General features: G+C 35.7%; 1 protein-coding gene across 5 annotated transcripts in view; it reads right to left on the bottom strand.

Moving 5' to 3' along the window:
• Nucleotides 1–12,814, bottom strand: part of NLN (neurolysin) — a 37,366-nt gene that overhangs the window by 19,952 nt on the left and 4,600 nt on the right. For all 5 annotated transcript variants that reach the window (XM_068176847.1, XM_068176843.1, XM_068176844.1 and 2 more), the window contains 2 exons: nucleotides 4,785–5,041; nucleotides 2,433–2,581 (listed from right to left, as the gene is read on the bottom strand). In XM_068176847.1, the coding sequence (XP_068032948.1) occupies nucleotides 2,433–2,581; nucleotides 4,785–5,041 (406 nt within the window). The remainder of the gene's footprint in view (nucleotides 1–2,432; nucleotides 2,582–4,784; nucleotides 5,042–12,814) is intronic.

Raw genomic sequence — 12,814 nt, 5'->3', positions numbered from 1 at the left:
GAAGCAGCTCTTTACATCAGGCTCTCCTGAGGGCAAATGGGTGGAGAAGACTGACAACATTCTTAAGCATGCCTCTACTAGTCAGCATGTACATATTAGGAGTTACAAAATTTCAAATTATACTTTCACTACCAAATTCACCTTTATTCCAAGTTTCAAACCTCAAAGTACAAGTTTTTCAAAAAACAAATTATGGACCATATTCAACAACATAATTTTATGCAGAAATTTTCCACCCCTTAATGTGTGGGGAAAAGAAAGTGACTACATTATTTTAATATTTTCTTGAATTAAATGTAAAAACCTCGATCATTTTCCTCCATCAACAGCTCTTAAATTAAGCATTATCTAGGAGTACTATTGTTAACTTAGAAAAGTTTAGTCCCCATTTAGGGGAGCTAAAGCATTCTGCATGTCACTGAGGTCAGGCAGATTTGCTCATCTCGTAGTATGATGCTTTATAAATAACATGGAAGTATGAGGACCTTCATTCTCCTCACCCCAATTTAATCTGGCTCCCCTGAAGTATCATGAAAATGAATTAATTTACCTGAATTATTAAATCGCCAGTGAGGCCATGAAAAACCTGATTTAATCCAACTGTTCATTGCTTTTTTGAATTGGCAAAATAATTTCAGCTGAAATTTGAATTCTGTTTGTGGAAGTTCTTTTTTCATGTGTTCCTGGAGCCTGACTTTTAAACTGAGAGTTTCTAAGAGGAGGAGGTTTTAGAAATTTAGCAGAAATTAACAAGAACTTTATTATTTGGAAATAGGAATATTTGACCAGTCTGGCACTACTGGAAATTTCACATTTATTTGAGAGCAAAACTCTTACTACTTTAACAGTTATTAGGAGTGGATTTATACTCAGAAATTGCATCTCTGGCAAACTAATATTAAAACATGCTTGCATGCTGCAGTAAACAAAAATTTCTAAAAAACCTAAACAGAGACTTAAGCAAAAATTCTAACTGTTATAAAGGTCAAAGACTGCTGCAAGGGAAAATGAAATAGGAAAACACCAAATGAGAAAAAAAAAATTAAAAGAGTAATAGTAGTGAATAGTAGCTGCCATGAGTAGCAATCAGTTTTCACTACCTACTGTCAGATAGTCCTGTAAATAAAAAATAGATACACAGATATGTTAGACTAGTTGTCAATGTATCTGTGCATTCTACAGTGGAGGGTGGGGAAAATCATAGTTGATAATACATACAAATCAAGTAATTTAATTACTAGCAACAGAGCAGGGGAAGAAGAAAAAAATCAACATAAGGCACTATCTGCCAATACACAACAGAACATACTCAGAATGGGGTTATTATATACTTCCACAAATATGTAACAAAAACACAAAGCTAGAGGAGAACACTTGAAAATTTCCCTGGAAAACACAGCAAAAAAAAGACAATGGTAATGGAAGGCAATTTAGTATGGTTCTAATTCTAATTTCCAGTCAAGCCTGCAAAAATCACAAATGGTGGCTCAAAGAAATAGGGCTCCAGTATCTTATGAGCGTTACAAGAATATTAAAAATCAGTGGAGTTGAGAGGAAAAATTCACATATAAAACATAGAAAAACATTTTTTTTTGTTATCACATTAGATAGCTTCCTTGCATTATCCGTATATTGCACTTTTAAGAAAATTATTAGTAAACGTCACCAGACATATTGGAACAAAATCAAATATTTTTTCTGATATAACCAAATAATATAACCAAATGTTCTCTCTTTGAGCTACAAAATAAATAGTACAAACGAAGAATATGAGATACCTATACGGGCTCAATAAAAAGTGAAGCTAAACAGAAACACATAAAGGATAGAAACTGGTTCAACACTAAAGGCATTTTTTAACATATTTTTATTTTGAGGGTGAAGAACCAGTTGAAGAAGATGATACAATGTAATTGTCTATAACTAGCTTATCAAAAGAGGTAATTTCAGAGGTCAATCCCATTTACATGTTCTCATTAACCTACATAACTTAAAACAACTTTTAAATTTAAAATTCTCAACTTTTTCAATAAAGCAGAATTTTGGACACAAATTCAAAAGCAGTATAAGATAATGTAAATGCTGTATTGCCTCTTCCCTCTTGGAACAAGCTCAGCCAGCAGAAAACAATAAAAAAATTCCTAATAGGGTTCCCTCTTTTAGTTTAGATTCCTTGTATCAGTTCTTTGGAAGACTGACAAAAGTCAAAGCTATAGCAATGGAGAGAGAAGGATATACAGATCTAGATATGAGAGGCAAAGAGTAGGAACAGCACGATACACTGTTTTCTGTTGTACAGCAGTGTCCCACTGGAAAGATTTGAGTGGTATAGACATAGAGGAAACAAAGTTATTTTGAAAAGCATTGTGTATACCAAATAATTTCAGATAAATTTAGATACATGTCACTTATGCAGACACACTGTTATTTACCTGTAAATAAACAATCTTCTGAAACACATCTTCTCTCATGCTCATCTCCACATCAAAACTTGACAGTTTTTTGTCAGCTTCTGTACTTGCTAAGCGTATCTCTTTGTCAGGGGAGACGTGCTGGGGGAAATCCAACATGCTTCTTTCCACTGTTTAAATAAGAGGCAATGAACACAGAAGGATAGACATGCTTTAAGGATAAGGAGTTTTCCCTCTTCTGCCATTTATAATAGACATGAGAAAAAAGTATCCAAAGCAATCTGACACATACAGCAAAAAGCGATTACATGTAATATAAAATTGAATAGGTAAAAGGACAAAACCACACACCATTGTAACAAATAAGTATTTTACAGAAGATTTCTAAACCCCAAGCCTAATTATCTCATCATCTTCTACAAAATCGGCTGAACAGTACAAATACATTAGAAATGCATCATCTTCCAAAAGTCACGTAAGTGAAAACTGATGTTTCATAGATGGCACAGATGCTTCCATGTCAGCATTTAAAGTGAGAAGCTCTGAATCTTTCAAACATGCCCATCTGTCCTGAAGTTATTTTTACATTGTTATGAGCACAGTGTCAAATCTCCACATACTGCACTCCTCTGTGTTTAAGGAGAAACAACATGGCAAACAGGGAAGATGCTGTCTGTGCATTCTGAACTTCTAGAGACTGGAATACTACTTTTTTACTCTAGAGACTGAGTAATACTACTTTTTTAGAATATATTTTTGAGATTAGGTAAATCTTTGCTATTAAAGGAATATTACATCTTCAATGACATAGAATAGAAATATAGAAATCCTAAATTATAAATTAATGTGCTTAATTAAAAATCAAATTACAATGTCTCTACCATCTACCTTTCCAAAAGTGTATTTTAGAGTAACAACATACTAGGCTGGTTTAAAGCTCTGTAATTTTATGTGATGTGCAGTCATTTTATCAAGTTCCGAGACAGATTCAGAAATGCAACCATAGGCATGTGATTATTCTTGAAGTCCATGGGAAACTTGCCCCTTCACCTCCTGCCCTTATGCAAAGATGTTTCAAAATTATAAATTGAGTTTTGGCAACTTCCAAGTCTAATTTAAGGTCTATTGTAATCTCTGTCTCTTTGGATAATGAGTTGTAGTTACTGGGGTAGGTTTTTATGTGAAAGGGACACACAGACCTTAAACACCAAGTTTCTTATGGAAGTCTTCCTGTGGTAATACATCCCTCTCATAAGCCATGGGCTGTTTCATAGCAGGTCATGATAATTTCACATACAGCTTTGAAGATTAGCATTAAAAGCTTAAATGTGACCCACTATTGTAATTGTATGTAGTGAAAAATGTACGTCTTCTATCAAGTCTTGGTGGCTGTGCTGAAAAGCTGATCACCAATGTTTTATGAGTCAAACACAGATTTTCTTTCTGTTAATCTTTGTGGTGAAAAGATTTACAATAATTATACCAAATTGGTATATTGGTACAACTAAAACTGAAGCTGGCAGCAGGCTTTTTGAATTAAGATTACTGTCTTTCTGAGTATTCCAGAATAAATTCCAACCAATTCACTGGATGTGCAATTTAAAGTAATGTGAAATCCAGACTAATATTACAGTATAATCATTTGAGATGCCAGGTGTGCTTTTTTGGTAGTCAAAGACTTTGCTCCAAGCCAAGGTGGCTGTTTTATGAATAATGCAGCCACCATCTGAAAGGTTTTTCTCAACAAAGACGCTCAGTACGCAGTTTGTATTTTACCTGTCTCCTCTGACAATTATTAACAAATTAACTGAATGACTCCTGTTTGACCATTAAACCCCACCCACATATTGGTATGGTTTGATAATTCATTCAGAGCAATCTAGATGTGACTGCATGACCAATCTCTCCCCGGATTCTTCAAGACTTCACAGGCCACAATTTAAATGTAAGCAATTAAAGAAGTCGTCTTCCAATAGCACATCATCACAATTTCTCTCCTAGCAGTTTATCAGCGTTTCCATTACTCCATTCAACTTGCTTGTGTCAGATTCCTCAGTGTCTGAAAACACTGCTTACCACGTGTAATGCACTATGCACACCACAGACGCTGCAGCCTACACTGCTGCAGTGTCCCCTAGCAGCTGTACACAGTTGGAAATGTAACTGTGTGGAGCTTCACATGCAAAACCAAAACAGATGACTAAATGCAAATATCTGGGAGGTCCTGAAAGATTATGGACTCTTGAGAGGCCTCTACATTCCACACAAGGAGAGCAGGGATCAAAATTGGAACCAACAACTATTTTTTCTCTATGTTTCCTTATGTACAGATGGAATACCTTATGCAAAGAAATACAGAAAACACACACTAACCTGCATATTCCATTTCTATATCTGCCAAAGCCTGTATGGTATTTTCGTGTGTTACTTCTCCAATTTCAAGCATACCGATGCTGTCATATACATGTTTTGTCCTCCTGATAAGTTCTTCTGTTCTTGTTCTAATTTCCTCTGGTGACAGGTCCCATCTCAAAAGGTTTCGTCCTGATGCTATGTATGAAGAAGCCTTGAGCTGGCTAGTAATTTCTGCTCCTAATGTCATTCTCAACACAAGCTGTGGCCCAATGGACCTGAAAGTATCAAAATGATCTTTACATAGCAAGATTCCAGTTCAAAAGATTGTCTATAGTAAACATTAAAAAACCAGCATCAGAATATTTTTAGAAGGAGCAACAAAATCCTTTTTAGAGCTGTTTTCTTTATCAATTAAGTCTAATTTTTAAATAAATCTGTCTTCTACCTTTTTCATTTAGAGTAGGACTAAGCGCAAACAGGGACAAAAAATTTGGTATTGACAAAACCATACAGATTAAATTATGACTCAGCCTTCTAAGGAAAACAGCATTGCAGTTACTGGAACCCTACAGAAATAGGCAGTACTAACATTTTTGAAGTAAGGAATAAAACCCACATAGTGATTTGTAGATGACAAAGAACAAGAACTGCAAAGCTGCACAAAATAAGACATAAACATCCCTTGATTGTATTCATAATAGCAAATAATTTTATATTTATACAGGATGTCTGTGAAAAAATCAGTATGGGAGGAAACCTTCTAGTTGTTACTCATTTGCAAATTTATTCCTTCAGTTGTGTTGGATTTTAAATAGGCAGTTTCACTCTTTTACCAGAAGAGGTACATTCCATTACTACAATTTATGTATTAATAATCTATCAACTGTGTTTCAGCTTCTTTAAAATTATGCTTGCATTCAAGTAGTCAAACTTGCTGCAGTGTTTACTATCATATGAGGATCCCTGACTGTCAGAGACCTACTATTTGTCCTCCTATTTCAGCCATATAATTAAAAAAAATAAAAATCATATGTTGTTATGGTAATAATGACAACTTAAAATTTTCAACAATAACTAAAGAAATACACAGAGATCTTGCTAATATAGGGATGTTTACTTCACATTGTTTTACATAAATTAAACTTTTCTTTTAACACTAGCCATTGTACCTGTATTGATTTTATTGTAAAACCTGTCTGGTATGTGCAAAAGTGCACAGAGAGGTTTAGGCATACAATGCTGGTAGCATGCATAAAAGACAGCCAATTTTAGCCTGAAGGAATAACAAAGCAGAAGAATGAAATGCCAACAAACTGAGAAGGGCTGCACGCATGTCTTCTTTTTGAAGGAAGGCAAATCTTTTTGTCAAAAGTCTTCCAATTCTAGAATAGAATTTCTCCAGAAATAGCCTAACCAAAATTATGTGATGCAAGAAAAAAACAGAAGACAACACTTCTACCTATGCTTTATGTTGAAACTTTATTTTCCTTATTGTCAGGGCTCACCCCCAGATCGGGGTGACCCTGAAATGTGGAAAAGTCTTTCCTCCAATCCGTATCTCCAAAGAAAGACTCAGTAGTCTTCAGTCGTCCGGTCTCAAGGTAGTTTATTGTGTGTTATCTAAAAGATTTCTCCCTGAGCTGCTGCAGTCCGTTCAGCAGCCAGGCAAGGGCACACTCCGACGCCCAGGGGGCTGGTGCCCTCTTTTATATCATACATTATGTATTAGATGTTTACAGTTTCCCCAATGCCCATCACCTATATTGAACAGTGACTTTCTACTCTAAACCAATCTATGAGTGCCAACATCACCAAGAACATGAAGGTTAGGAAGAAGAAGGAAAAAGGACAGGGCACACCCAAATCCCTCCATCTTAGAACTTCTGACCCCCATGTACAAAACTCAGACCCCTCTGTACAAGGCCTAAAACCCCCCTGTACAGCACTCAAAAACTCTTCCTCTCACTTTGTGACTACTTCTACTACAATATCTAAACTTTTGTCATTTCTTGTTCTTCCTGCAAGGTTGGTAAATTGTTCCATGGATCAGGTTCAAAACCACAGGGGTCTGTGGCTGCATTCCAGGGTCTCAAATGCTTCTGACCTGGGCCCAGAACATCCAGGAGTGTCCAAGGGACATACTGGGTTCCGACACCTTATCACCACAGATGCTTCAGATCTTTCCATTCCAATATATGCAAGTTGTTTACCTTTCCCTTTAATGGCATACAGAAACATCTGTCCAGAATATCGACCATTTCACTTTGAAAATGAAGTGTGAATAAAGAACATTTGTTCCACCTCTGTTCTTTTTTTCTGATACCAACTGAATTCTAGTGCTAGGGCTTTAGTCACTTCTCCACTGGACTACTGAAACTTTGAATTTCAGACAGAAGTTTAGGATAAATGAAGCTGCTGTCACAAAAGCAAAAGCTTAAGCAATAACATTCTCAGAATGCATTAGTTTCCCATCCCCAAAATCTACTGAACTCTACCCTGAATCTACAAATCCATTAAACAACAGTACTTCATTAAGTCACAGATTCTCAGTGGACTGCCCTGTATCTAGTTTTTCACACATTGCTAGCACAGGTCTGGTAAAATCTCTTGGGAGGTAAAGGGAAGCTCCTCAGAAAGAGGTTCATGGCTCTGAACTCTATCCCACACCACCCACACCCAAGAAGATGAGAAAGACTACACAATGTTTCAAATTGAAGTCAAAATAAATGTAAATTGGAGTCAAAGGAAAACAACAACCTGAGCAACAAAAGGTATGCTAAAGTGAAGGATACAAAGCAGATATTCTTTTTAAAGAGAACCTATTGTTTCCAGTAATTCAGTATCCTCACCTAGAAATTTAGACGATACAGCCCTGCCTCTGACCAATTGCATACCACCAGAAACAAACACTAAAACAGTCACAGCACCAACATATTACATCAATTTCAGCCTGTGCAACAAGATTTACTTATAATTAAAGTTGGACAGAGTTCATGAAGTGGAATGTAGGGTCTCAGTTTACCAGAGAATACTATTTTTAAATTCTAAAAATGATGCCATCTGATTTTCATAGTATATTGGATAGTTTAATTAAGACATATACCTATAAATTTGAGAGCTGCATAAATTATTGGCATAAATACCAGCAACTTGTTGACTACCTGTTAGAAACAGGAAAACACAGAACTGCACAGTTTTGAAATGCTGATACCTTGTTTGCTTCTGTTGATAGGATGATGCAGTCATTTATGTAGACCAAAAAAGGCAGTACAAATCTGAAGGTTTTTCTAGTTGACCAAATGATATGGTGGGCCTTCAAAAACTGTTATATAACATTTAATGTAAAATCAGTTGCTACACATAATTCTGCAAATAATAATTTACAGACATGTTGCTTCCTTGCTACCAGTCACTCACATCAGCTTAATAAAAAACTGTGCAAGTAAATATATATGCACAGGTGAAATCTTGGCCATTTCTTTCATGGCTTGGTGTTTTGAATTATTTATCTATATCTATAAATAAATAAATTCCCAAAACTCCATGTATCAGACTGCAATGTTTTAATAACTTTGCTCAAAAAGAAAACGAAGAAACAATGCCAAGACCAAAAATTGTAAATAGACTGTAAAGAAAAATGAAGAAGAGTATAACTAGAATAATATGAAGCTCAAAAATACTCTACAGTTACATTTGACATGCTATTAGAGAAAAAATATTAAATTTTATCACTGAGGGAAGCTTTAACTTCCCAGATATATAACTGGAATATAAGTTCTATTAATAATTCTAAGAACCAGATGCAACAGCGAAGAGTTTTCTTCAGACACTGAACCAAGCAGGTACAAATATTATTTTAGGCTTGCTTTTGGTAAACAGCACCAACATTACAGAATAGCCAAATACTGCTTGCACTGAGCAATCAGAAGTTGATGCAATTTAAATTAGATGAAAGGATGTTGCCTTGCATAGGCTGTTGCTAATGCCTGAACTGTTTGGTTGAAACTGTTTTAGATATCACATTCAGTTTTCTCTGGCATAGTGCAGAACATGAGAGGCATCTGAACAAGCCTGGGTTAAGTATAAGGCTCACATCCAGCAACAGTATTGCCTTAAGACATTTCTGTCAGTGCTCCTCCCTCTGTTGCTCATTTCTGCCCCGTACCTCCCTCCATCAATGGCATCAATGGCATCAGCACAACTGTTGCTAGAGTCATACTTAGAAAATATTCAGGACAGCATATAGGTGAAAAATAAAGTGGACCAAAACCATCCAGGGGTGACAGCTTTTTACCAGGTAATCAGTCTCATCACCCTTTTCCTGAGTGACTTCAAAATAGCTGTGTTAGCCTAAACAAAGTGTCAGTAAAGTAAAAAGTGTCAGTAGCAACCTAAACTTTCACTACCTCTAGAAACACATATGAAATAATTAATTTAGTCTAGCAAAGAGAGTCTCAAGATGATTGCTGTCATTAAACATACCATTTAAATGTCCTAAAGTAAAAAGAGCTCTTGATGCTAAAAGGCAATACAGGCATAAGAACAAATTAGAATAAATTGGTCAGGAATACATGAAAGCTAAAATTGCAACAGACATTTGTGAGCATCAGGGCAGCGAGACTCTCAAAGAGATGTCCAGTAAGTCCCAGTAAGTAAAAACATCTCTATTTATAACATGGTGCTTGACTGGCTTATAAAATGTATTAGGTTACTTGCTTACCTAAGGTAGCATGGGTCTACATTTGATCACCCCAAATGCCCTTCCAGTCCCTGCATTTCTGTGTGGTCCTTCAAAATTAACATAACTTTATTTATATTGCATTTTTATAGTAAATATCTAACTGGCCTCTATTGGCAACTTGCACTGGCCTTTTTCTGGGGTGAGTCCTATGTCATCCAATAATGTCAGTGGAATGACATACAAGCAGACTGAAATATTTGATGCATTTGTGCAGTGCTTCATCCATTTAAGAGAATATCAGGAGGAAAGGCACACAAGGTTTCATTTGGACTTTCAGTTATAACAGAGATTATTACAGATGCAGCTGTTTTCACAAATTATGGTGAAAACATAATTTGAGAAACCAGCTAATCTGCCAATCTCAAAAGCAGTAAGAATGGTATTTTAAGTGTTGAATTATTTAAAAACTTAGTAGCTACTTCTAAGAAAGGATTTTAAAGAATAAAGCAAAGCTTCTAAGTTGCAGACTGCAATAATTGCAGAATGCCAGGTAATTTCTTTCACCAATAAATTCACAATTTGATTACTTGCTGCTTCTGGAAAATATAAATTTGATTTGATTTTAGAAAGGGGAAGAACCTTTATAATACTCTATTACAGCAACACAGTGTCCCACATAACTACTGCAAAGACAAACAATTCAGCCTTTTGTTGGCATGTTCCATTAACACTATTAAAATAAAACAAGAGAGCCATAATCTGTGAAGAAGCAGCAGGGAGGCGTAGCACCAGCTTTAGAAAATACAGACAAAAGCCAACATGCTCCTACTACTGAGAATCACTATATAATACAGTCAAGATTTAAGCCTGCTGTCTCATTTAAGTCTGATTACAAATTGATAGTTTTAATTCCATCGAAGACTCTTTAATGGCACTTTCAGTTTTCAAATTAATCTTCACTTAAACAGTATTAGTTACAATGACAAGTATAATTTTACAGAGTGAAGCAAATGAACTAATATATTTCTGGGGAAAATACATACAGACCAATTTATTGTACTTGCAAATACATTTCACAGTTCCATGTAGCCACACAACAATCAGGGTATATTGGATTCATGCAGGATGGAAAACTATATTCTCTCCTGACAAAAGAGAATAACTGCTTCAGAAAGTGAAGTGAGAGCCAAGATTTTAAAAAGCGAGAAAGACAGAGGGCTGTGTCTGTGTGTGTGTGAGAGAGAGAGCAAGTTCAGATAATTTAGTCATTGAGTTCTTAAATACTCTAATACAAATAAATACAATTAAGTTTTTCTTGCTGGACCTTGTGTATACCTCTGGAGGACATTCTTACGGATACAAGTAGTAGCCGATTTGCAAATCACAACTAATGCCATGAACAACTTTTTCAGTCAGTAACATACAGTATGTAAAATGCTGGAGCTCAAACTCAAGAGAAACATTTTGGTGTTTCTATTTTTTGAAACAGCATATCTTAGCTAAACAACACTTCCTGGTCTTCGAGGTTGCAGGAGAAGCAGTGCTGCATGCTGGAAAGCAGCACTGTGTATCTGAAAACTGTACCCACTAGATACCTGCAAGCCAATACCCACAGGGGCTCAATGTTCTAACTCCACCTAGCGGCCTCATCAAAATGAAAAACAAAAAACTAGACACACCCTACTAAGGTAATATAAAAACTGACAGTTTGCCTCAGGACAAGCTATTTGGTACTTGAGTAACATGCCATACATCAGCATTTCCCTGGAAGTCAGAGACAAGTGCTACCAAATACATACAAATGACAGCAGATAGGCATGGTTTAAGTAAAGTTTTTAACAGTCAAGCCTCACAAAAAATGGAATTTAAAAAAAATTTAAATGACGTTAAAAAGGATTTCAAAACCAAATCTCAATTCAGCAGCATCTAATATAGTGCACATTACAGTTGGTCTGTTTCACAGGATGGGCTTTATAAAAAATTTAACAGGCTAAAATATTTGTATTATTCAGAGATCCTTAGTTTTTGCTTGAATTTAAAATATACTTTCATATTACTTTCCATTTTGATGCACACTTCAGATGAGAACTGACTGTGTATCTAATCGTAAAGCAATTACAAAATCAACCAAAATAAGAGAATTGGGTAGCGCAAGGTAAACAAGAATGGAAAAAAAATTCCAAAACAGAACCAGCAGAGTTAAATGGCTCAAAGTTAATCATAGGGCAACATTATTTCAGCAAAGCCAAAGGAACAAAACTATAACCCTTCAGTACAAATCATCACTTCTTCCTGCCAGACAAACACTTATTAAGTCCTTTTTCCATTTCACTTCTCAGTCCTCTCATCTGTTTGGCTCTTAACAGTATATGGAACAGTGAATACATGCCTCGAATTCCTGGGCCATTTTCTTTGGAGAAGTATTTGGCTCTGTGTCATAACTGGGTTATTCACAGACATATCTTACTGTAGAAAAGGATAGCATGTTTAGTACTTCCTAATTTAATGTCCCATAACTGCCATTAGAAACTGATTTCTAAAGCTGCATTTGAAGAAATAGAAAATCTAGCAGCTTTTGACACTAAACCTTAATTTTGTCACACCTTTCAGAAAAAAGAAATTCTCTGCAACTGAGTTCACTGTACAGTCAACAATAACTATACTTTTAGCAATTCCAGTCTAAATGAGCAAGTAAAAAAAACCCTAGAAGTCATACAAACATTTAAAAATCCTTATTGATAGATTCATTACCCTCAGTGCTCATGACCTTATTATCTGACAAAAAATATTTACTGGTTTTCCAATAGAATTAACATCAGAAAACTAACTGAACAGGTGCTCCATGGCAGCTAACAAAAAGCCCAGAGCTTAAGTAGGAACTAAGCCAGTGTACTCAAATATGACATAACTTACTTATTTCTTCTCCCCTTCTCCTCCAACAATCTTTAAACAAAATGAATTTGGAAACTAGTCTGATTTGCTTTCATATAAGGAGGTGATTTCCACACAGTAATCTGCAGTGGAACACACAGAAATACTAGAGTATGGTTTCTGCAGTGTCTGATCTCTAAAATTATGGTATCCATGGTTCTAGGGAAAAAAACAGAACAAAACCCAACAACCAATGAACCAAACAAAAATACCCCAACATACCCCAAAACCCAAATCACAAATTACTAGTACTACTAATTTAGGTTTCACAGCATTCTGTGAACTCTATCCATTGTGTGCCACAGCAAACCTCCACCAAAGTAACTTGCTTGCAGGATCTCAGAAAAGAATATTCTTACCAACACTTGCATGCAGACAGTAATTGTACTATACTGAGTCTGTGGCACAAGGCATTAATTGAGGTTGTCTTATTGTT

The sequence above is a fragment of the Anomalospiza imberbis genome, chromosome Z, assembly GCF_031753505.1.
Source record: "Anomalospiza imberbis isolate Cuckoo-Finch-1a 21T00152 chromosome Z, ASM3175350v1, whole genome shotgun sequence".
Taxonomy (NCBI): Eukaryota; Metazoa; Chordata; class Aves; order Passeriformes; family Viduidae; genus Anomalospiza; species Anomalospiza imberbis.
This window is presented reverse-complemented; position numbering and strand designations above follow the sequence as displayed.